Genomic DNA, 26,789 nt, shown 5'->3' with positions numbered 1-26,789 from the left:
AGGAAAATCTATGAAGTAATCGTTAATCGTTTGTCATGGAGAGTTCTTGTCCCGAAAGGGAAACAGCGACGAGCTAGGATTTCTCGATCATTCAGGGCATCACTCAAGGAGCGATCGGTGATGATCGACTGCAACTTGGATATAGAAATTCGATGCTGCAACTCGGATAGAAATTTCATGCCGCGATAATTGCGTATTTTTTAAACGGATAGGCAACGTCCGACAATTAGTACGCCCCCACGCACATGACAATCAGCGGATCCGTGTGCATCACCAGGTAGTAGGTAGGTAGGTATACAGAAGTGGAAGTGGTAAGAAATCTACCACTACCTCAACTGCTCGCCTCCCTTCTTTCATTGTTCATGATGCGATGCGGTGGTGAAGTTTTCTGTGCCATCACAGTCTACCGTAAGATCCTGGTCAATTAATAAGTGACGCGATCGTGGGACGAAAAGGCGACGTAGTCATTTTTTTTTCTCGCGACAGAGCATCCCGAAGCTTCCGTAAATTTTTCTAGACCCGCGAATTGATTTGTTTTATTCCCCGGAGATGTACGACTGACGATTATCAAGGGAATTTCCCGAGGGTAAGTAGATATTTATGAGATTGACCACTCGACTTATGGTATTCCCGAAGAACCATTGCCGTTAGCGCTTGAGTAATTGCGTGGCCACGGATCCCTAGGGATTGTAAATTGAAAGATTAAGGCCAAAGGTAGGATCCTAAACTATAACATTTATTTTAGAGAGAAAGAGAGAGAGATATTTCATATTTAAAATGGACCTTATAAAAAAATTATATATTTATTCCACTCTTGCACTAAACTCTTACGATTTAAATATGTTTATTTCGTACAGTTTTATGCTTTATTAAATTTAGTTGCAGCTATTTTTCTGAAATCTACTCGGAGAATTATACGCTCCGAATACTTTATTCATAGCGGATCAACTGCGTATGCAGTTGAAACCAAAAGAAAACATATATTTAACTTTAATCTCTGTAAATATAGTTATTATGTTTTTAATGTTAAAGCTGCCATGTAGAATTAAAGAGTCTCGTGAATATATATTTTTATGTTAGCCATGATCTCTTAAATAAAATCTTATTATATAATTTATTTATTGTAAAAATATTATATTAGTAATATAATATATGCGCAAACAAATAATTAAACATAATCTTGAGATTTCATCTAATAGTTAATTTTAAAAATTGATAGGCAACGTGTTCCAAAAATTATAAAAAATCCTTCATATACACATGCGCTTTTTTATGTATTTTTTTTTAAACATTTCTGTCCAACTTTCAACCGAATTATGAAGAAATTTACGCGCTGATGATCGCCTAGAAAGCATCTGACGTGATAACATGTAAATTAATTTATAAAGTCGAACGAAAAAAGATTATATTCTTGTGTAATTAATAAGCGTTGCGTGAGTTAAATTTAGCTCTGAGAAATCTCGTATTATCAGGATTTTAAAGCATGGAATTATTTATATTTATTCTTTCATCGTTCACCGATGAATCCATCATTCATGCATTTCGCGATGATGATAAAGTAAGCTTGGAGAGACGTATGTGTAAGGATCGCAACTGTCTAACTGTCAGTTTGCGTATAACCGCGTACTTGACATGCTGCAGTTTCACTTCCTCTTTAAGTTACGCCGGAAGTTACGCCGCACTCATCTGAGATATGTGGTGATTTGTCTGCGACGCTTGGAATATTTCGATAGTAGCTCTGATAAAAATATCGTGTTTTTAAAAATATGAAATTAAAATTTTCCTTTTTTACGTAACTCAATTTTTAATATTTTTTTTATATTTGACTTTTTAATTTCTGCAAAATATTTGTAGATTTAGAGATTTGTACCATAAATTTGCTATTTTATTTCGGAACGATATGCAAAATGAACGTGACGTTAGTCAACATAAATATACAACTCGATTTTTCGTAACGTGAGTGCTCATGGGTTAAGGCATCTTAGTAGGTATGTAAATAATATATGACTCCAAGATACTTGACGCTGCAGGAGAATGTACGTGATCACTTGGTTGAAAGTATTAGACTATATATCGTATATCCATATAAAATATTTTGAGCTTATACTGCTTCCAAAAGAAAATCTCTCTGCATCAAACATTTTATATTTTCAAGAAAAAGAAAATCTCTGAAAATTTTTTTGAAAAAAAATGTTTAATTTATTATATATTAGGCTGCTGATTTATAATATATAATTACTTTTGTATAACAGAATTAAAAGAAAAAATAAATATAAAATATTATTCCAGAAAAAATTGAATTTAATATTAATCAAAATTTTAATAATTAATTCCGCGAAATCGCTAAAAAAGCATGCATTTAAAAATTATAAGCTATTTGCAATACTCTTTTAATTATTGTTTTTTAGTAGCATGTACTATTAAATATAATATAAAGTAAATATTATATAGAAATATATATGTTGCATTTATTCTAACTTTAAAAAAATCCATATTTTTATAAATCACAATTCTAGAAATATTTATATCCATATAAAATATTTTGAGCTTATACTGCTTCCAAAAGAAAATCTCTCTGCATCAAACATTTTATATTTTCAAGAAAAAGAAAATCTCTGAAAATTTTTTTGAAAAAAAATGTTTAATTTATTATATATTAGGCTGCTAATTTGTAATATATAATTACTTTTGTATAACAGAATTAAAAGAAAAAATAAATATAAAATATTATTATTCCAGAAAAAATTGAATTTAATATTAATCAAAATTTTAACATTATAATTAATTCCGCGAAATCGCTAAAAAAGCATGCATTTAAAAATTACATCTAGTAGTTTCAGCTATTTGCAATACTCTTTTAATTATTGTTTTTCAGTAGCATGTACAAAATTAAATATAATGTAAAGTAAATATTATATAGAAATATATATGTTGCATTTATTCTAATTTAAAAAAAAATCCATATTTTTATAAATCACAATTCTAGAAACATTTAATTAATTTCTATTATCGAAATATTCATTCGTTGCAAATCATCAACACTACATCTCTTGAAATAGAGTGCGGTGTAAATTCCAAAAGAGAAAGTAAAATATTTAATTGTGAAATCTATAAGAAGGAAAATAGAATATTATCTTTAGCAAATTTTATTGGGTCTAAACCTGACGGTCAAGACCCTTTCCGGAAAAACTTAACGTTGGAACATTCTCGGTTCGCAATAAACATGAACGTGGCTCGCATGGTCTCGTTATATACCTTTCTGGATCGATTTTATTCACGAGAAAGCTGCACGCTAGTGTCATCTAGTAGCAGGTCTTGGTATGAGAAACTGGCTGATTGAAAATTTACACGAGAGTATTACGAGAAGAGGACCTTCATCGTAAATGCCTTTCCGCTCGAGCTGTAACACATACACGAGGCGGGTTTTTCGCTTTATTTCTGCTTGGAGTTTTTTAAAATGCTTCCATTTTTCCAAGGTTATTAAATACCATGGGAATATTTCGAGAATGTATTTCCTCCATTAAATTTCATAGCGCCGCGTGTTCAGAGTTTATCGATAAAATTGGATAATCTACGTGCTTCAACGCCGAGTTCTAAATATATTGAAAAGTTGACAATATACCCTTAAACCATGTCTTTCACGTTATTGTATATAGGACATAGGCTGCTATTATATAGTCAAACAGCTCAGCAAAAGCTTCGGATTCACATCGTTCCGATGGTGTCAATTTTATTTAAATATATACGAAATGTTACATCGATTGTTTATGCATTACGAATGTGTAAATTAGCACGGATTAGCTTGTGCTAAAAAGATATGTTTGTATATATATCTTTTTGTCTTTTCCTCTCTCTATTTATTTGTACAAAGAAAAATTGAAGACAATCAATACTATATCATAAACTTTTAACGGGTTGTTATTTTAGCGCAAATTGGAAAGTGAGTTAAAACGCCATTAATCATGTGAAGAAATTGCAATACATGTAATATACATTTATTTAATAGTGATTGTGCCTTTCAATCTTTTATAGCGAAAGTTGTTGCTATTAGCAGCACCCTTGTAGCGCAATTCTTGAGTATATTATAAATAATATCACACTTCACAAACTACGAAACTTTTATCGAAGTTTGTAATGACTTCAAGCGAGTGTAACGATCTATAGAGTATATACCAAACTCATGTATTTCATTATACATTTTCATAATATTGATACATTATCATTTATTTGAAATAATTTATTTAATCATTAATTTTAATAACAGTTGCATGCATTTCGACTAAAAATTAATAAGCGATTATAAATAATAATTAATATTATCATTAATAATGAAAGACATATGTATGTTATTACATTATATATTTTTATATGTAGAGTTTATTATTATTTATTTTATTATTAATATTTATATTATTATATTTATTTATTATTCTTCTATATTTAGCATATTTTTCTATCGTTGTATCAGGTTGTTTTATCATTATTATATATATATTAGATTGTTTGCAAGAAATATACTATCAAACTCGTGCTATCATTGCGACTTTTGAGAATATCTGCAAAATATTTAACAATGTAAAAAGATACTCGATGTAACTCAGCCATTAAGTGTGAATTTATATCAGGTCTCTTCATGATCGGCCATGGGAGGTGTGCAGAGTGGAACTCATAATCTTGGCGAGGCGTTATGGGTGCAGGAGCGACAGCGGCAGAAGTGCCATCGGTGAGTAGCAAGTTTTTAATAATGCAAAGTATGCGCGACATGAAACACGATCGACATAGATACTCGGGATACACGCTAGATGAGTATTAATTCCATTTTTTTAATTGATTCCTTTTTCTCTGATAACGCTAATCCAAGACTCTCGATCAAACTCCGTCTTATATAGTCCAATTAATTACTCGCGGTACTCGAGTAATCTTAATAAAGACTGATGAAGAAGCCTTAATGTTGGAGAATATTTCTCTCTATTCGGGCCGACAATTCAGCAATTATTCAAGCGTCTGAAAGTTCCACTAATTATGAGATAATCCCCATCGCGAAAGTGCAAAATTAAGTCTCGTCTCAATTTGTTCTTATTCAATGAAAATTTGTTCCTTTCACAATCGGGAGATAATTATGGTTGTCCTTGCATTCGTGCGACTGTTTTTAAAATAGCGATAGATGAAGCTTTCCTCTGGATTATTCTTCGCAAAGTGATCGCCACGACCGAAATAAAACAGCTGTAACCGGGACAAGGCTGACACGAATAATTTAAAAGTTGAGAGAAAATTTTTCGTACGCGCTGTCCCGAGCTTCTTGGTTTGAGAATACATAATTGTATCTGTTTCGTGGCTTCCCGAGGCGATGCATTGCGATTAGTAATAGTTAATAGTTAATTACTGCCGTGTATATTTGCCACGGTCAGGCAACGCTTATTAACACGGTTGTGGTCTAATTACTCGACTTCGTCTAAACGAGGCGTCTCCATTTCTATACAAGGAGAGAGATTCCACAGAAAATGTTACCCGCAAATCCCCATTCGAGAATCAACGAAATAAAGTTTTATACACACGAGATTTAACTTTTAATTTTAAACGATATATACCAATTATGCTGTGCTAAGGTTGTTCTAACTGCATTGTAAAATTTTCTTTTCTCTCAGCGCAATCTAAAAAATTATATTATTGTTGATTTGTAATTTTGTCAACTCAAAGAGATAGAATCAATATCTTCGTCGTCGAAAAATATTAATAATAATCTCGCAAATATTTCATTTTAACAATTTAGCCAGAATGCTTTGTATAAATTTGAATACACATTATCAAACAAAGCTTTAGGGACAAATCTATTTCAAAGCCAAACTTGCGGATTATATCTCAAATATTGGATCCAAACACATCAGTTGTACTCCTAGATTAATTCGCGTTCCATCGAATTAAATTCCCAATTAAGGGCTAAAGTATATATAATATACAGCATATATAGTGTATCGAAGTCGCAATATTGTATAGTAACCATTCACGTATCAGATTTAGAAGTATTCATAGAATATTATTTCTGGATAAATATAAAAAATATAATATTTAGATATTATTAGCGTGGGCGCTAATAATATCTAAATACTTCTATACTATTATAGAATATCGAACGTATGCAATATAATTTGCGATAATTAATTTTGAAACCGAGTTTCTCGACTCTTTCACTTTAGCGATTAGATTACAGCCTCAAAGGATTGGTGGTCAACGATATCGAACAATTATTTGACGAAATCGATTCGAATTAATTAATCCGCACGATACTGTAGTATCGCTAATTAGCGCGAAAACCGCACAGTGCTGTTGCGTTACAGCGTGATCGTAGTAGCGGAACACCGGATATCCGTCTTTGCGCATCCGAATACCACTCTCTCTCTTTCTGTTTCTCTCTATTTCCCTCCTTTTCCGTCCCTTTCTCTCGTAATACATATGCACACGTGCGTACCGTACGGAACAAAGGGCTTTGACAAACCGCGTGTGTCTCCTGCGCATTGGAATCATTCGCATCGCGAAGTGTCGTCAGTGCAAAGTGCCGTAGCGGCTCGGATCGCGACGCGTGTCGCGATGTACGTTGTCAAGATTGTCTATTGCCAAGTGACGATGGAGTTCGTCGACCGTGATATCGGGAGATCGAGGTAAATTACAATCGATTAAGATGTTTATCCTGAGAAGAAGTTTGATAATAGCGACATATTTTAATTTTATTTTAGTTTAATTATTTAAGAGAGAGAACTTTATACGTTTAATTAATTTATTTAATTTTGTTCTATTTTTGGTATTAATTTCTGCTAACAAAGATATATAATAAATTATGCATCCAAAAGTATAATAAATCTTAAAGAATCAAGTTGTAAGGTGAAAGTAGGAAATAAAAATATTTAAATTAATGTTCTGACATGACCTTCTTTTGGCGAATTTCTCAATTTTTTATTAATACACTATATATAGTATACTATTATATTTTTATCTCAATAATTAATTTTATTAAATTAATGAAAAATTGGATTAAGGTAAATTTAAAATATCGTAAAAAATGCATTACGGATCTTAATAATCTGTATTGGATTTATAAATTGTGTTCATTGAATTATTTGTGATTTAATTTATCGTTAAATAGATTATATAAGGAATTATTCCGAACTTTACTTAATTATCGTTATTTAATAATCATGATATTTAGAAAAGTTATCAAATATACTCAAACATTTTTTTTCTACTTTTTGAAGTTTTTCTAATTCAAACAGTTAATATTTGAAAAGAAGACGTTAATTTTACGAGTATTAGGTCTATCGGTGAAACGAGCTTATATCGTGACGTTTATCGTCGTCTCAAAATACCCCTGGATTATTCAACATGTTATTCCATCGTGTCGTTCAATTTTTACAGAGGACATTCTCGTTAGGTTCCGCTCAGAAGACATATGTCTATCTGTTTGATGCGACGTGATCGGATTAACGTAGCGATGTGCCAACATACACGCAATTTCGCAACCATCAGAAGAACATGTAATCTCGTAATCTGACAATGTCACGAGCCCTACGGCGGAGCTCTTTAAGCATACTGCTTCTTTAAAACGAAAGATCCACTTTCGTAATTCAGAGTCGCATGAAAAATCCAAGACTTTTATTGACATGCTACGAGAGATGAGAGAAACTCTTGTCGATCGTAATGAGGGGATCGAGTCCTCGTTAAAAACGTTATCAACATATATATGTATATAGGATTTCCTCTGTGAGAACAAGAACGTACTCTCTATTGTATAACTTCCTGTCGCTTCGTGGCCTCATTTCCTGACCTTTCCGAATCGGTGGGGAAAAATCATAGAACTTGTTAGTGTAATAATCAGACCTACTTTCCATCTTGTTTAACAAATAATAATAATAGTAGATAGTAAATCGTCGCTCGAAATTTAAATCTAAATTTATCGTAGTTTATTCATCGAAATCGTTCTAATGAGATGCTGACGCGAACATTTGTCAATACGGACGCTTTGTTTGACTGATAAGAGTTCCGAGTGTTGTATGTTGTGCTTTCGATTTAAGCACAATTTGCAATCGGTCTCGTGGAGATTCTCGCTTATGTAATAATAAGTTTATTACACAGACAATGTTTTTTTTATTCACGAGAGCAACGTTACGTAAAGGAAGCAGCCATCCTTGAAGTGTGGAAGTATTAAAATCGATCGCCGGATTAGGTAAGAGCGCCTCGATTAAATATAATTTCCTGGTCCATCAAGACCTGGTTTTGAAAATGACTTGCTATATTCATAAATTACATATAGAAAACTATATAGAAAATATATAAATATATTTACATATAGAAAACATAGCAAACATAATAAATATTGAAAATATAGATATTGAGTATTAAGCTAATCTAAAATTGTTTTCTTAACTAATGGAAATATTTTTTCGAAAAAGCGAAAGATTAATTTTTCTAAATATTATACCAAAGAAAATATTGTCTAATTATCATTAAAAATTTGAACAATTTCTAAATTGTCAATCACTTATAATTAAAAAGTTAACAATTATTATTTAGTGTCTCGATATTTTAATTATAGAAAACTAAATCTTATATAAGAGAATAGATTAAAAAATTCGTAAATGAAAAAATGTAAGATAATAATTATATATATAACAAAAATAATAGAACTTAATGTTTTTTTTAGAAATACATTGTTAGCTTGCTTATAGAAAGTGAATCAAATAATTCGAAATTTCGTAAGTGTCAATGACCCAGGTTTAAGTTACATACATATCACCTCGCTTTCACACCGGGTTTCTGGCATAAACATCAATTTCTCCGGGGTATTCTCGCGATAAAGTGTGGATCGCCGACCACGCGGAATTCCTAAGAATGTTTCGGGTAATCAAGCTTAATTGATTCCATTATGCATACTCTATCGGCTAATTCATAATTAGTTCCTGAGATGTTTTGTGAAAATTCCATGAATCAGCCGGTGAAATGTTAAGAACCGGAAGAATAATGAAAAATAATAAAGATCAATAAAAACTATTGCATGCGCGTAAATTTTACCTTCAGACATAATCATCATTGCATTTTTAACTGCATCTACATTGAGTGATTGTTAATCGCAATATTCAAAACACACAAAAATATTCATAAAATAAAATAATTATAACTATTAAAATAATATAATAATAAATTGATTGATCGATAAAAATAAAGAGAGAGAGAGAGAGAGAGAGAGAAGAAATAAAAAAAATATGTAATTATCCCTCCTCTCTCTCTCTAAAAGTAATTATTATTAAAAGTATTTTTATATCTCTATCAGTAACTATTTTTAATCTGATATTTTTTATTAAATATATAACTATCAAAATATAATTATAGACTGTAATTATATACAATATGACAAATAGGCGTTTAATAATTGTCATTTATATGTAATTCGAATATAATATAATATTTAAATATAAATTCAGCATCAAATAAATCGAATAATTCTTGCGATATGATATTTCAAAATATTCTACAGTATTAATAATGAGTTTAGAAATATAAAAGAAATTATTATGGTTAGCGTTGCTTCCTATTTTTAAACGCAGTATATGAATCATTGTAACAAGGTTGAGTCGAAAGTCAAAGACAGGTGAACTTGAGGGGGTCACTCGTGTATGGCGCATTCTATTATGTTTTGTTTCACATGGGGTAATGTGGTTTCCTCGACAACCTTTTGATTCATCGATTTAAAACCGAGCAGAGGGGACGAAATGGCGGTACAGTTGTGTTTACGCTCTTTTTCGACGTGATACCCCAGTTGCATATCGGCTGCATGTAACGGCAAATCGGGGTGTCGTTCGATCACAATTTCTATTGTGAACGCGTAACACGTCCTGTGTGTAACACGAGAAATTTTTCGCTGAATATATTTTCATCACGGAAAGAACATTCAGAAAATTTTGTGCATTGGATCAGGTATTTACGACAAAAGCAAAAATGATCTCAATTTATATAGCTTGCATTGCATCACTATTCCGTATATACTGATATAAAATTATCTCAGAGAGATAAAAGATATATGAACAAAAGTTATTTTAAAGAGATTAAAATTCATGAAATCTTACGGACTTTCGTAGTACTGAAATTATTATTGTATTTTTACTTTATATATTAATATTTGTTGAGAGCAGCATGAACTGTCAAGAATTTACTTAATTAAAAATTCTTGAGATTTATGTACACAATTTTCGAATAACTTTATATATGTTAAATAATAATAGGCTCGTATAAATTAACAAATTATTTGAGGAGTGAAATATTTAGGCCAACTAAACGAGCATTTAAATTTTAGGTTGTTATTGTTTATTATGAATTTGTATTATTAAAAAATCTTCGTAAACGTTTATATATGTTCTTTTCGAATTGCCTAGGAGAACTGTTATTTTCGATTCCAAGTTTTTTTATTTTTTATTTTATTCTATTATTCTATCTTTTTTATACTCAATTTTTTATTCTATTTTATATCCTACTATATTCCCTTTGTCCAATTCAATTGTCTCCAAATATATATTGACCGATTTGATACGCATTAATGCTGTTAAATCTCTACAAACATTATTTTAGTTTCATGGATGATTCATTAAAAAAAAACACGAAAAAATGAGCGTTGCATTAAGCCGTCAGAGAAAGCGTGCAATACGTTAAAACACGGCTCAAATACGTGCATCATTAAAGTAACATGCCACGAGCTCTTTTGCCTTAAACATTATGGCTATTCCGTGCTCGAAAGTATGATAAAATCTGCGCAAATGTGCTGCGCCTCGTAGATCTATATATTCCGTTCATGAATATAAATAATATTTTTTTGCGAATAATTATGTATATATTGTTTTTATTTACGCTAAACTTAATCAAATAATCAGTTATTTATTCTCAAGAAAATAATGTGTGTTTTCCTAGTTCCGTAAAGAATGAATCAATATTGCACATTGCCCTGATAGCGGCTAAACCAAGATCGACAAAATGCGGAGAGAAATTTTAAGCTATTTCGAATATTTTTAAATTTGTCGCACTTCGTGGATAATAATATTTCGGTGAATATTTTATCAAATATTTCATATATGTAAATTACTTGAGGGGAAATTATTAAAAGGGAATATAGAAATTATCTCTTCCGTATCATTAACTTTAAGGACCACACCAGGAAACTTTATATACGGTTCTGTAACAAAATTTTAGTAAAATTAGATTTTTTGTATGTTTGATATTTTAATGTTCTTTTTGTTCGCGAAAAGAAATAATGATTGATCTTCTTCAATCCATTCTCGAAGTTAATGAAACTTTACGGAAATGCGCTACGATTCTTCAAGTTGATGAGACTTCGATTGAAAGTTCGTATAATTCTACAGCACGAACTGCGCCGTACCATTTTCCGCTTCAACTTCTTATAATATAAAGATTCTTAATCTATCACACGTCCCGAACTAAGAAATACATTTGGATGAGCTTCATTTGGATGAGTTCGTATGAATTAAAAAAATGTTTAATATAAAAAAATTATGCAATATGTGCGTAAATTTGAGACTAGAGATAATAATGATCTTAGATATCATAAAATAGAAATGTTATTTATTTAAAAAAATTGTAAAATTATAAAATTCATTTTTAACGTTAGAAATGTATTAAATATTAATCGTACATGAATTTTTTAGAAAACTTTCTTGAATTCCGAATTATTTAGATTTTAATCAATGGAATTATGCAGTTTTAGGATTGATGTTATCTAAAGATTGTAAAGCTTTCACAAATTGTTTTATAATTATAATATCATTATCTCGCATTAATTAATGAAATAAATGCTAAGTATGTTATTTACTTTCGTGTTGTGGGATATATTTTTCGCGATAGTCGTTTCAACGTACGTGATATCTTCTCATGGGCAAGGATTAAGTGTCAAAAAAAAAATCCGTGGAGAAATGCGCAGCAGAGTGTAACGTGAGTTGGAGTGAATCAGGAAGGAAGCTGAGAAGTCCTGCTAGCCAAGGAAAGTATCAAACACTACGTGTGTAAATGGCAGCTAGGCCAAGTGTCATGGTCACTTTTCACTCCGTAATTTTATACGATGCATTTGTCGACTCGAAACACGAAACGGAATCCGTCATTCGCCACGATGCACTCGTTTCTCTTTCATGTTCACCACCCATCTCTCACGAATCAAAACGTTATAGAAAGTGAATCGCACACCGATGATAAATAGCTGTTATTTTTAGATATGTTATTTATTATTTCTATATAAAAGTATATATGAAAAAAAGCAAGAATGTACAATATTATAAATGTTTCAATTTTTGTGATCTAATAAATAACATAACTTATTAATAAATTAATAAATATGATAAAGAAAAAAAAAAAAATAAAAGAGTTATCAATAAGTGACAAAGATATCCATCTCTCGAAGTTAATTGAAAATCCTTAATATTTAAAGTTGCATGATTATTCTGCATTCAGTGTATGTACATGTTATTGCTTTTTCTCTATCGCTGACTGATTGACTTTTAATTTGTATTAACTCGCCGAGTGAAGTAAGAAGTTTGTTGTTAAAAAATCTTTCTCAATCTCTTCTTTCTCAATCTCTTGCGTAAAACTTCTCTATATTTCATATATAAAACAGCGTCGTTCTGCTTGGTGTATTACGACCTTGACACAATGTCGCGAGTTTAAGTCCACTAAAATGGCGAATCGAGCTTCATATGCAGTAAAGGTGCTTTGCGGAAGAAAAGTAGTAACCTCGTGAAAAACCTCGTGGATAGCGAAGAAAGATATCTTGAAAGAATCCACTCGGCGAACTTTCGACGTGATGTACTCAAGAGAAAGAGAAAGAGAGAGAGAAATAAAGTATCTCTAGTCACTTGAATTTTCAAGAAATACTTAGCACTTTGAAAATTGAAAATTTATCTCGATAGATTGAAGTGAAGATTGATTTATTTCAGTGAATTAAAATGACAGAAATAAAGCTGTCAGATTTGCGTTTCACAGCGAACGAACGTTGTTTGAACGGGTTTCCTTCTGTATTCAGAGATCTTGGATTTAGATTTCTAGATTTGAATGATAGTACTTCAATCGAAATAGTTTGATGTATCAAATTCCGCAAAAATGCAAAAATTTTAATGTTATAGAAAAGTATAACTGATTTTATTTTTGTAATAAATGTATTATTAGATTATTTATGTTTTACAGATTATTATATGTATAATAATTTAAAACAAATCATAAAAAAAAAAATTTTGCAGAAATCAAAATTTAGAAGAAATTGCGAAATATATATATATATATATATATATATATATATATTAAAATAAATATTGTAAAATTTATATCTATTTAATATGCGCTTATTGCTTAATAATTTAATTTGTGTTCGTATGCATCGCGCGCGTATTTATAATGAAATCTTTACCAAATCTAGTACATGGTCATTGGCATCCAACCCTCATTTCTAAATACATAATTTTCCTTCGAGACTCATCTTAACCTTCGATGGTGATTATATCATCCCGATACGTCATCTATTATGCTGAGAATAATAATTATTTAAAAATTTTATAGTATATGACAATTAATAATTTAATAAATCGTCATATTGCATTAAATTATTTTAAAAATAATAATAAATTTAGAGTTGAGATAAAAATAAATTTTTATAAATTAAATGGAAAATTTATATTACACATAATAGACGATTCAATTCTTTCTACAAAAATTTCTCCCTCTATAAGAAACTTCTAAAATTTATCATATTCATATCTCATATCTCGAAGACAGATTTACTTTTTACTTCCGAAGTTTATGGCTTATCCGCGTGACTACTTTCATAACACAGTCGTATTTCTGAGGACCATAGTGACGTCATTGTCCGGCTAAAGTACGTCCTCTCCCACTACATAACAGGCACACCGGCGGGAACAGGTGCAAGGTGGTGATCGGTCTGCAGGTATAACAATACTTCTCGCCAGTCGGTGCGCAAACGAGAAAGTGAAGAGCCGGTACTCGCGACCAGACTGATAGAGCATCATCTCGCGTGAGATTAACAATCCGATCTTTTGATCCGGTCCAGCGAGGACCGAAACCTAACATCCGGTGCGGTTCCGAGCAATCGTGAGTGTGTCAGATAATTCTTTACGTTAAAAAAAGTTCTTTCTTTATCGATAAACGAAGCTGACCTTAATCGAACTTCGATTCTTTCAAGAGTTTCTGAATTCTCTTCTCTCGTCGACTCATTACGTGAAAGAAACAATAAAGGTCGTTATCGACAGATCAGTGATAGCGTTACGACTTCATCCTCATTGTGTCAGCTGTTTAAGGGTCATTTGGAAAAACCGTGAGTTATCTGAATTAATTTATCTAATGTTATACATCGCGTGAGTTGAGCAAGTTCTTTCATGGCAAATGTGTCAAGTACAGACTATTGTGCGAAGTGTTCGGAGAAAAAAAAATGTAAATTAATGATGTAGTGATCTATTTTGCAATGGAGCTATCTGGTAATTTTTAATATAACGGCAATGTCTTTTTAATAATATTTTTAATAATATAATACGGTGTATCTTGAAAAGATTTTTGTTTGAATAAAATCTATGGATTAACTAAAAGTGAAAATTCTACATCTCATATTTTATCGTTGGTCGCTTTAATCTTAATCTTTATTTTAATGAATTAAATATAGTATTATTCATAGTGAATTTTGTTTATGATATTTAGGTAATTTTTATATGAAATTGCATAATCATTCTTTTTTCGCCAACAAACATTAAAGTCGTTGAGACACGAGTCGTTGAGGATCAAGGTAACATTTCTTATTTAGCGAACGATAAAAAAGATTTATACGGTGACTCACTCAAGCTGTCCTGTCCATAAACATACTGGCAACTCAACAGATTTATTTCTTCTATCTCCGGTACAATCAGTTACATGATTTTCTCTTATTGCTTTCCGGAGAGTTCACAATTTCGCGTTGCTGATGATGCTGAATAATCGGGAAACGAGGGGATATTTACTTCGACGCGAATTTTTCCAGTCAATATAATAATAAAAAGAAATATAAAATGAAGATATTGTATCGAAGATAAAAAAGATAATTTTATTTCTCTTAAAATTTATATGAAAAACGTTGATAATTTTTAAGAAATTTATATATATATAGTATATATATAGTATATATATATAGTATATATATTTTGAAGAACTTCATATATATTTTATGTTCCTGTTTAAATTTAAAGAAAAATATTAGTTTTAAAAAATGTCATATTATTTTAGATCGTCTGTAATATTTATTTATATATAGAGTAAAAAAAATTAAAAAAAAAAACGCAAAGTCAGGAAAATATTGCATTTATATAATTCGTGTCATAAATTATTTTAATTAATTATGCATTGACATAAGTCTCTTGAAACGCGAGATTATTTTTATTGTATACAAATGCATTTTATAAATGTCGCGAATAATTGTACTTCAAGCTATAAAGTCTTGCGGAGACAACTGACTTTGTCGTTGGTCGGATGTCAACCATCGACTGTTCACGTTGCGGAACTTCTTCCGGTTCGGTCACGTAGGATATTCCCATCGCGTTTCGCTACGTGTAAAAGTCTGTATCTTTTCTTTATGCCGTGCAGCCTGAATGCAGGTGCAGCGTTTATTGACCGGAAATCGCGACTGATTTTAATTCTATCGCTGTTTGCGCACAGGACAAACGCTCGATGTGCAATAACGTTGTAATGCTTACACGCATATCAAAACGATTTTGATCTTTCTTGTAAGGTATACCGAGATATAGCGCGTGTTCTAAAACCTTGACAAACCGGCTGTCTTTCGTAGTACCGGAGAAATTTTTCCGTCTCTGAAATTCTACATCAAAGAAAAATTCAGCTTACTTTTACAAAATGGAGATCGTTTAAAATAAAGGTATTTGTTCAAGATATTTGTTCTCCCCTTGACATTTTATGCCAAACGTTTATTCTTAAGAAAATATGAGATATTTCTCTTCTATATCAAACATTTCATTTTATGATTTTTTAAAGAAAAAAAGATAATATAGCTATATAATAAAAGGAAATTATTCTTTTTCTAAAGCTGATTCCTTTTTGTAAAGACTGAAAATATAATAATATTTTTTGGTGTACGATCAAAATGTTTTAATAATTCATGAATACTCAATCACCGTCACTCGATAATATGCTTGCTCAGTTCAAATATTCTTATTTCCGCACTTGTGTAAAAAAGTCAGATCGATACGGTGCAGGAATATTAATTGCTTAACGAATTTTAAAATCGGGGCAATCGGAATCTTCTCTGGTTTTCGCGAGCGTGGGATGCAGCACAGTTTCGGATTTATAAACATCAACGAGTTTACAATTTAAAGTGATGTGATACAGTCTCGTTTTATACTCTGTCACTAAAAATTGTCATTTTTCGTTTAAGAAACATAAAATAAAATTGCTTTTACACTAATTGATTGAATCGAGTGAAGTTTCAATTATAAATCATAAATATAAAATCCACAAAAAGTTTTGAATAATATCTGGATAATTAATATAATAATAAATTCTTAAAAAGTTTTGATTTTATTCTATTAATAAATGCTTAATAATGTCTACAAAATTAATGATAAAAAAGTTGTACTTTTTTTAAGACGTAACGTAATGATGTATCTCATATAAAAAGAAAAAAAACAAGAAAAATGAGCACTGGAGAATAATTTTTCTGCATATATATACATTGAAAATGGCAGGCAAAGTTACCCGAGATAACTCGTGATAATCTTACGTAACCAGCTGCCATGCTCAGGCGAACACAATAAGACGATACGCCGTTTGCATTCGGACCTCAAGGATTCGCGTTCGTTAAAACAAACAGTCAGTCGAAAGGACACGTTCCTTTCCATTATATTCACGGTTGCTCACGTAGAAAAAAGCCGCACATGATATATAGTATATATGTATATATTAGCATCATGATGTTTATCAAAGAGTTTTAAATTTATAAAATATATGCGATGACACATATTCATATCCATTTTTGTTCTGATCTTGTATTACAATGTAAAATTATCGCGCCATTTTCCGTTTCTGTATTTTGCTAGCATGAGAGCTCTTTGAACATCAATATAGCTTCTCATGATACAGCAGATCAAAGTGAGGAGGTAATTACACGTCAATTGCATTCCTGATTTTGGCATCTATAGCCGAGATACACGTACAAATGGTGCATAAGTGTTTATTCGCTATTGATTGAAAGGACACAAATGATACACAGGCAACAATTTTTTACTAATATTTAAGTCATTAATATTAAATAAATTAGGTAATAATAATTCCCCTCATTTTATACCAAATAAACTTTATATAAATAGTCGAGAGACCAAAATGTGAAAATGAACGATATCAAAATTTTTAATTTTTTTTTTCGTAAATCTAAATCACGCATGATGTCGTTAGAGAATGAGAAATATAACGTTAATCGAACACAAGCGTAGTTTTGCTTTGCAAACCTTTGGATGCAAATAACGTTTATCGAAGAAAAATTCGCGAACTAGGAACTATAAATGGGAGCAAGACAAGTAAGGCAATTTAATTTCTCGGTTGGAATAATAAAAGGATTAAGGTTGAAGAAAATAAACTTTCAAATTTTTATTTTCTCTAATAATTACCTCTAACAGAAAAATGTATTCGCGTAGAAATAATATTATGTATATATGATAAAAAGTATATATGATAAATATTTCTTCTCTCTCTCTCTCTCTCTCTCTCTCTCTCTCTCTCTCTCTCTCTCCCCCTTTTTTCACTTTTTTCACTTTTTTGAAATATTTGTAAAATAAATTAAAAAATTTTGAAATAAATATAAGAAATTACGTATGCCCAATTATTAAGAAATCAGATACTGATTTGTCAATTTTATTCTATTAATGATTGAAAGCCCGAACATAATATTACTTACATGAAAAACAGCTAATCCTAACAATTTATTTGAATAAATGCATAAATAGGAATTTAATATAACACGCTATCACATTATAACTGCAAGATGTTTAATTAACATTCATTACGAATGCATTCACGAGGCCGTAAATCAAAGGAAATATCATGCGAAGAAAGCAATAACGGGAGTTACGATGTGAGCCAGCTCGTTCTGCGCGATAAAAAAGCAATAATTTCTTTTTTTAATACGGCATGAAAATTGAGCCACTAAATTTCATTTTAAGAAGTTGCTGAAGTAGTTTGCACGTTATATTCCTCTCTTTACGAGATGTGATTATTCGCCATTCACAGAGTAATTAGGAAGCTGTGTTATTATGCATTTTCCCCTGGCATTTAAGGACATAGATATTTTCCGGTTTCCTTTAATTCGCTGATTCGCATTTAAACAACTTATTGGTGCGATGTTAACATCATGACTTATCCTATATAGGATAGATGAAAGAAGAGATGAATATCCATCGATATACATCTACACGTTGATGAACATTGGCTGTTCATCCAACCCATTCAAGGCACTCAACGAGATATTGAAGCTACGTCATTTTATGCCCTACTTCGATGTAGGACGAACTATTAAATATAGTGCATGCATTCTCGCTTTACAAGAATGATTTTATTACAATTAATTATTTAAAAAGAATTATAAAAATTTGTATATTCATATTACGTTTAAGTAATATATAAAATATTGATTTGCGGTTAATTTTTATTTTTGGCGCAAAATTATATAGCTCCGTACAGCATTTTAATAAATCTTTACTATTTAATATACATTCTCCGGTAATTAAGCTCCGAAAAATTCCGAAAAAAAGTTTAAATATAGGCGGAGCATTTAATTAATTGAAATAAACTAAAGAGAAATCCTAAGATTCCGTTATTCATTTACAATGAGATTTAAAATTAATTCTCCACTTGCCCACAAGTCCTCTGGATTTTCAAAACTTTTAAATTAAATTACATGACTTTTTAATTATGTTTTCATAATATTTTTACTGAGGAATAAGTATAATTTCAAATTCACCCTCAAGGATCTATAACTGAGAGAAAGAGCACAAGACTGATAAAATCTATAAAATATACTGATTACACGCGTACATTGTACCCGGAAAAGCTGCGCCAGTGAAAAGCTGTCACAGCGTGATTTTAATACGATTGTTGCGTTTGCTATCATTTAGACTCGTTACCGTACAATTGCGCGTTTTTTAATTGCAGAGAGGGCAGTCGCTACGATTCCCACTCGGCACAGTCGACGCAGGAACGCGGCAAGTTACTGAAGCGCACCAGAAGTCTCGCAGTGATATCGGAGGATGATTCGCGGCAAAATCGAGAGGCGACGCAGCACTTTCGGCTAGGTCAATCGAATTTCGATTTGCCCAGGAAATATCAATTGATACCGAGAGCCAAGCTGATCGATCGGAATTCTCTCAAGGACAGGTGAGCCGCTATTAGATACGAAAAAGACTCGATTCTAGGTCGCGTGTGTGCTTTTAGCTTCACTTACTTTTTATTAATTAACAACAATCGCTACACGAGGGAAATAAGAAAATAATGAAAGGTTTTTTCTCCAAGCTGTATATTCTATTTGCGCAACACTAACGTAAATTGTTGAATTAAACCGTATATTAATTAATTTGAAGACGATTCCTTTTTGCAGTACTTGAGAGTTTCATTTAATCTTAATTAAATAAAGTGTATTTGTATTTTAATTGAATAGAAGGAAATCTTTCTGTGCAAATTACAAAGATAAAAAATTTTCCTCATTTTATATTGTCGTCACGTATCCTATGTTCGCAGAAAACATATTAGTTCAGAAAATTTGCCATAAATCTTTGCGATAATCTCGAAATAATAATAAATTTCTGTATCAACAATAACTATTATAGCGATGTGTTTCTCAATTTGATCTCTTGACCGTAAATATGCATTAAACGCTTGCGATGATTGGCAAAGTATTGCAATTCGCAACTTGAAACTAAATCGATTGAGAAGCGATATTGTTCAATAAGACAATCGAACGATTTGAAGTTCTTTTCAAAGTGACATAAGAACTTTAGAAAGAAACTTTGCTGAAATAAGATTCCAAGCTGTTACGAAATGGAATAGTGGCTGACGACTGACGAGCAAATTTTTTTGTTTTCATCATTTATTTATGATCCATTGAAAGCAATCTAATTCGTTGCATAGTCATCATTGACGGGCAAAAAACAGTATTATTCCACATCGATCTTTTATAACTTATACAACGTCAAAGCAAAATTTATAAGGCAATAATTAATCGAGATAGGAATATATTGAAAACATTTTTGCGATGCTTTGCAATAACGAAATATGCTTTTGTTGAAATTAATTGGCTTTATCATTTACTGGCAATAAATATAATCTGGTTTACCAATTATTTTTTTAATGAATAAATTTAAAAGAAAAAAATTAATTTATATAATATTTATTTATAATTATAGAGTCTGTATGATAAAATAAAATTAAATATAAAAGAAGACACATAACACAATTTATCCATATTTTAAATATATTTTCTATATCTTCTCATTCCGTTTAATATCTTTTTTTAAATAATTGTTAATAATATTTTAATAATTTTTTTATTAGCCAATGATATTATGCAACGAATCCAATGAGTTATTAAAGTCATTATATTTCCGTATAATTCTTTTTCATGAATTTTTTTTTGCTATTTATTTTTACAAAAGTCTTCGAGCTTTACAAATGCAAATTTTATTTCACAAGAACAATCCAATTTAAGAGATTTTGCACTTTTCTTGTTTCAGACTTTCCAAGAGTCAGCAGCATCTTTCAGATTCTTACGAGAGATTCAACGAGGTAAAACCGTACTATTCGCGATCGACGTGCGGCCTTCACTCAATTCCACCCGGTCTCGCATCGCTTCCAGATCCGCTACCTTACGTCCGAGGAAATCGTGCCAATCCTGATCGGCTAAATATCCTCGATTGGCCGGATCCTCCAAGACGGTACTGCAGTGTGCAGAATTTGGATACCGTAAGCGGATTGATCGATATTGTCGAGGATAGTTGGCCCATTGAAGGCAATCGGAGTATCGATTGTATATATACGCAGGTGAAAATATTTTCATAATATTTAAATAGATAAATAAATAAATTTTTCTTCTCGATAAAATATCGAGATCAAAATATCAAATGTATTAATTTATTTCGCATGGAATAATAACGCTTTTTCATTCGCACTTTCGTTATATCAAGCGGAATGATAAATTATTTAATCAATCAAAATTGGCGTTGTTATCGTTGCTTATGTCAGAATTAACAATCGATCGTGTGCAATTAAATTAGTTTATAATGAGTTCTATATAGTGTATGTTCATAACCTAATTTGCAATATAAGGATATGTATGTGTAATATATTAGGGATTAGAATGACGTAATTATAATTTTGATTAGAGTTTACTTGGTACAATGATGTATTGCCTTTGAGAATAGTGCCGGAATTTCTCGATGTAGTAGCAAGATTAAGAAGTTTGTTGCCAAACTTTAATTAAAACGATACAGATCATTATGTCCTGGTCGAGTTTCCTATCGTTCCCCTCGTCGTTACCCTTCGCAATAGCTTAATTAAATTTCAACTGGCCATCAGGCATATCACATAGTTCTGTATAAATTAAGCAAGCATTTTTCCACAAATTTCGTAAAACTGAATTAATAATCGAATTATTATTTAAAAACTTATCGTACTTTATTAAACTACAAAAAATTGTTTTTAATTGAGATGTTAAATTAAAAATTGATTATTTCAAGATATGCCATTATTGCATTTATCCTAAAAATATTTTTAGTACATTTAAAAAAATAGTCGTCTTATAAAAGACAAATTGACTAGAATTTTCTATAAAAGAAAATGTCTGAAAAGAACGCGTTTAGATGTGCTTTCCTATTCAGGTGAAGCGCAAACGTAAAGAGCACAGGAGTTTAGACAGCATTCTCTTCGAGGACGACGCGGAGCTGGAATATTTCGACGTGTTGAATTTACTACCTCTTTCTAACATACGGCTGGGATACGACGAGGCAAATTTGTCGAAAGACGATAATTTAACGCGAAAGACGGAACAGCTGCACGATTCGGGGGATTTAAGAATACTCGAGTACAACGAATCGAGCAGCGCGAGCGAGACTTCACCGACGAGAAGCAGCAACGCCACGGACGAGGAGAAATGTAAAGAGCACACGGTGAAGGAGGATAATCCCGCTTTAGCCAATAGTTCTGAGAAGAAGGGCCGCGATCTCAATTTGTCTAAGGGAACGAAATCGAGCCGACGAGATTTGGTGAAACGAGAACATCGAAAATCTGAAAGTCTCGAAAAAAATTCGCAGATTAGCTCGACAAACAAGTGCGTGGATCAGCATATTCTTTTACCCTCGTCCACGACTGCCCAGGATCATAGGAAAGCCGATGTCGAAGATCTCGTGACTTCCTGCGAAGAGGATCGCAAGATCGAGGAGGTAGAGGATTACAAGTCGATCTGGATCTCGGACAACGAGGATCATCACGAGATGTCAAGAAGACCGCAGATACTCAAAGTCGTCGATAATGATGTCACTAAGAGACGCCATCGACGTTCCGTCGTGGAGATTGATGCCATCGTCGAGGACGTACCAAAGGATAAAATGTCGCAGAGCATTACGAAGGAAGCGAACGAGCGTATCGATGTCTCCGTGATTAACTCGAGTAATAATGTGGACAAGGAGAACGAAGTTGATGGAAAAAACGCGAAGGTTAGTATGCGATATAAATTGAAGTATATTTGTATTGATGAGAAAGAGAGAAAGAAATTCTTTTTTATCTTAATAAGTTCTGTAACTGTCTACGATGTTAAAAAATTTTTAAAAACTTTGATCTCGAACTATAAGAATAAAATGTTATGAAGAAAGAAATATACTGCGAGAAAGTATGAATACACTTTTCTTAAAGCATTTCAAAAGCAAAAGCTGTTCAAAAAGAGTGCGCGAAAGAGATTCTGAATTCCCTGCACGCATACTGCACGTGCCCATTGGAATTTTGAGTAGTTTCTCCGACTTCGTGCTACGACTTTAACATGTATATTTTCGTAAGAATTTTATCCGATATTAAATATTTGATATTTCCGTCAAGCGCAATTTCTAATGCGCTTTACTCTTTGCACTTTAATTCCGCGACTTTATCTTCTTACATTTTCCGTTAAAAATTAATTATCAATAAAAGTTGACATTTCGATGTCGGAAATGGAGCGAAGGGCGCGTTAAATTGACAAATTAATTTTGTAGGACGCCCCAGCCCGGATACCGGAAAATGCGGCGACGATGGAGGACGCGAGAAATTTCTTCGAGCGGAAAAGCACGGAAAAGGAAGCGACGCGAAATAAGCAGAACCGGGGAAGATTCGAGAGGATTGTGAAGGAAACGTCAAATATTCTCGGCAAGGCGTGCAGCGTTGTAAAGGGTAGTTTGGGCTTCGAGGCGAGATCGGAGAGCTCCGATCTCGGTCTCGGTTCCGAGTCCGGTAGTGACTCCCGCAGACGATCGATGGACGATGATGCTGAAGACGATCGGCTATCCAGAAACGTCGATAATTCCGCCGCGGCGAAAATCGGTGACGGTAAAAAGTCTCATACTAATCTTATCAGGTCCAGAAGCTGCGTGGACTCGATAGAATGCCAAGACGACGGTCCAGAGTTCGATCACGTGCGCTATAAGATCGTCAAGTCGCATATGTTCAGCAAGAACATGTTCAACACCACCCGAGGCGACGTCACGTACGAAGGACTAATGCAGTACCTGCGCGAATACTCGTTCCAGGAATTGCTGATGGACAACAACGTCGTCATTATCGAGCCGGTTCGCGCCGAGACAGTGGAACGAAAATCGTCAACGTTGACCAGAACAGAACCCACGTGCAAGATTGCCGGCGCGATTCAGAAGAAGGAGAATCGCGAGAGGAACGATGAGCAGTCCGGAAGCAGTGGCACCGGTAAAAGCTCGAGACAATCGTCCATTAGAAAACACTTCTTCTACCATCCTATACGAGTGAATCGCGAATTAATTGACGAGGAGCTGCCAGATCCGGATACAGTAAAAAATGTAAGACGTATGTTCGAGAATACTCTCGAGAAAAAGAAGAATAAATCCGACGCCGAATTCTCCAGGGACTGCAAGAATAGGAGGAGCATTAGCATGAAAGATTTAACTAGCATCGATGACAGTCGATATGACGAAATGTCCGACAAGGCACGCGAAGAGTCCAGGTAGTGTAATATTGAACGGCATCGGCAAAGAAACTTTTATTATTTATGATGCAGACACGAGTGTTTTGACAAGCATATTTTAAGGCAGATTTTATTTTTATCGAAACGAATTGTGAATTAAGTACTCGAGAGACATCAGTAGTCTATATATAGTTCAAGGTAGCTCGAGATAACGTTTCGTTTCATGGAATTACAAATTGTGACGAAGTTTATATTGGATCATTCACGTCTATTCGATTAAATTTATTCACGACTAAGATAATAGTGTTTTCGGAATTCCATTAAAGTTTGATTAAATAGACATTAATTAAAAGTAAGTTTATTCTGAAACTTTAATGTAACTAGAATTTTCAAAATCTTTTTACACACCCTTCGATCACTTGTAAATAGCTGTATAGCATAATTTCAATGTACTATGTTCAGATCCAGATGTTCCAGTAGAGCGAAAGATCTCACGAGACTCTTCGAGACCAAGTCCGCGTCGTCGACTGCCTCTGTTGTCAAGGAAGAACCCGGAAGTCCACAAAGCGAGTCAAAAACGCGGATTCTCGCGCAAAGCTTCGAAGCTCGAAGCGGAAATACATCGCCAAGCGGTTCAAACTGTTCTAAAAATAAAGTCGGCCGCTATCATCATCATCATCATCACCAAAACTGGGATACCGGCAGCGTGAGTTCCGGCGTATCCAGCGATTATCTCGACACCGATCCCGGAAGTGGCGCTCATTGCACATCATCTGACGATGACGATGTGAATTGTAACGATGATGACGCGGCCGCGAACGATCCGGGACACTACGTGTCGCAAGACGTACTGAAGAAGATCCGCGAATATGGCACTTCGGTAACTTACTACGGCGGGAAAGTGGTGAACATGCACAACGGACCGTTGATATCGCCATTGATCGGCAACGGCTTCAAGCGGATCGACAAGTCGAACGATTACGTGAAGTTTAAGTTGGTGAAGAGCAACTCGTGCGACAGTAGACTGGAGCTAACCGGCAGACTCATCGAAGGACGCCGCAATTGCGATAAAAGCGCTAATCTTAGACAATGCACCATCGCGGAGACACCTAGCATCGAGATCACGACGATCGACAGCAGGGAAGAGAACGAGGAGCAGAGAGATGAGGGTATCGAGCAAGTCGAACAAATGAAGAGAGAACCGCCGGTGGTGATCGGCCTGGAGCCGAAGAGAGAAGATTCCAAGGAGACGAGGGGGACCTTCACAGCTGAGTTTAAACTGGGCGATCTAGATGACTTGAGATCCAATTATCCGAGTAAATTTATGCCGAGCGCGTTAACGAGATGGGAGGTGAACACGAGCTGGAGAGTCGACAATGACTTCGGCAAAATGGAGTTTGAGGAATTCGAGGTGCTCGAGGATAGTCTCAATGGGATCGACGGACAGAATCAATGCGCGCAAACGTCCTGAACGAGAGGTTTCTTGTACGGTATATTTACTTTTTTTTAATGAGCGATTGCGAGAATAAACGAGGATTGCCAAAGGAAATAACGTGATTATTATTCTTAACGAAATTAAGTAAAATTTCATAGCGTTAATGAATATAATCTTTTGTAAGAATAATATGTAATTTATGAAAAAATAATTTCCAATCGTACAGAAATAAATGTTGTTAAAAAAAATTGAAATACAGTTAAAATTGTTGACGAAAGACCTAATTTTATAGAATATATTATTTAAAAGAAATGTTTCTGGTAGCAAATAATATAAATGCTGCAAAAGAACATTTATAGTTAAGCTAATTTATCACCCAAGTTAATCAATTAATCTATTATATATTGCAGGTGGATAAGTCCACACGAGTCATATTTTATAGGAGTATATGTAGAAAGAGTTAAAGATAAAGTTATAATACGCGTACAGAAGTTTTAATGTAATATCGTATGTACTATCCAAAGTAAAGACAAACGATCAATGTTCGAGTGTATTAAATGTGTAATAAATAATGTATGTGTGTACTTTTATTATGTATTATTATCGTCTATCTCTTTGCAAATTCCAAGATTATATATATAATTAGTAAATTTTCAATTTTTTCTCCAATATTATTTGAATTAAATTTTTCGGTTGTTATACAGTAAAGGTAAGATGTTATATAAAAAAATATAATTATGTTTTTTATCTTCAATCTGTATTTAAATTATCACGCATAGCTTGAAATAGAATGACAGAGTCACGAAAACTGGCTCGAATACATAGTACATATTTTAAAATGCAAGTCGAATTTAATGATACGTTAAAAGCGCACATGACGCGACATTATTTTCGGCTTTATATATCTCAAAGTAGTTGATTTTATCGATTATTTTGAAGCTTCAACTGTCGTAAATTTCAAAGGAAGTCTTGGCAAGCAAAACCCATCACGCAGTCTGAGAGAAATGTTTAAGGTGGATTCACAGTAACTTGCATAGAATAGAATTATCTCGTGATTACAAATAAAAAATAATAACATATATATATATATATATATATATATATATA

The 26,789-nt window shown here is 32.7% G+C and overlaps 2 protein-coding genes across 5 annotated transcripts in view; one reads left to right on the top strand and one right to left on the bottom strand.

The window, feature by feature from the left end:
* Positions 1-26,789, bottom strand: part of Mcu (mitochondrial calcium uniporter) — a 57,862-nt gene that overhangs the window by 9,003 nt on the left and 22,070 nt on the right. The window lies entirely within an intron of this gene.
* On the top strand, positions 28-26,272 carry Jv (javelin). Of its 2 annotated transcripts, XM_083048921.1 has the most exons (7): positions 28-586; positions 4,626-4,723; positions 19,231-19,452; positions 20,805-21,111; positions 21,948-22,781; positions 23,310-24,286; positions 24,710-26,272. In XM_083048921.1, exons 2-7 carry the CDS (start codon positions 4,644-4,646, stop codon positions 25,716-25,718), a joined length of 3,429 nt encoding a protein of 1,142 aa, XP_082905047.1. In that variant the 5' UTR covers positions 28-586; positions 4,626-4,643; the 3' UTR covers positions 25,719-26,272. The 2 variants fall into 2 exon arrangements, with proteins under 2 accessions (XP_082905047.1, XP_082905046.1); XM_083048920.1 differs by lacking the exons at positions 28-586; positions 4,626-4,723 and adding an exon at positions 6,195-6,656.

This window comes from Prenolepis imparis, unplaced genomic scaffold, assembly GCF_030444845.1.
Source record: "Prenolepis imparis isolate NDT839.2.m4 unplaced genomic scaffold, iyPreImpa1.0 SCAF_10, whole genome shotgun sequence".
Taxonomy (NCBI): Eukaryota; Metazoa; Arthropoda; class Insecta; order Hymenoptera; family Formicidae; genus Prenolepis; species Prenolepis imparis.
Note: the sequence above shows the minus strand (reverse complement) of the source record. Positions and strands in the feature narration are given on the sequence as shown.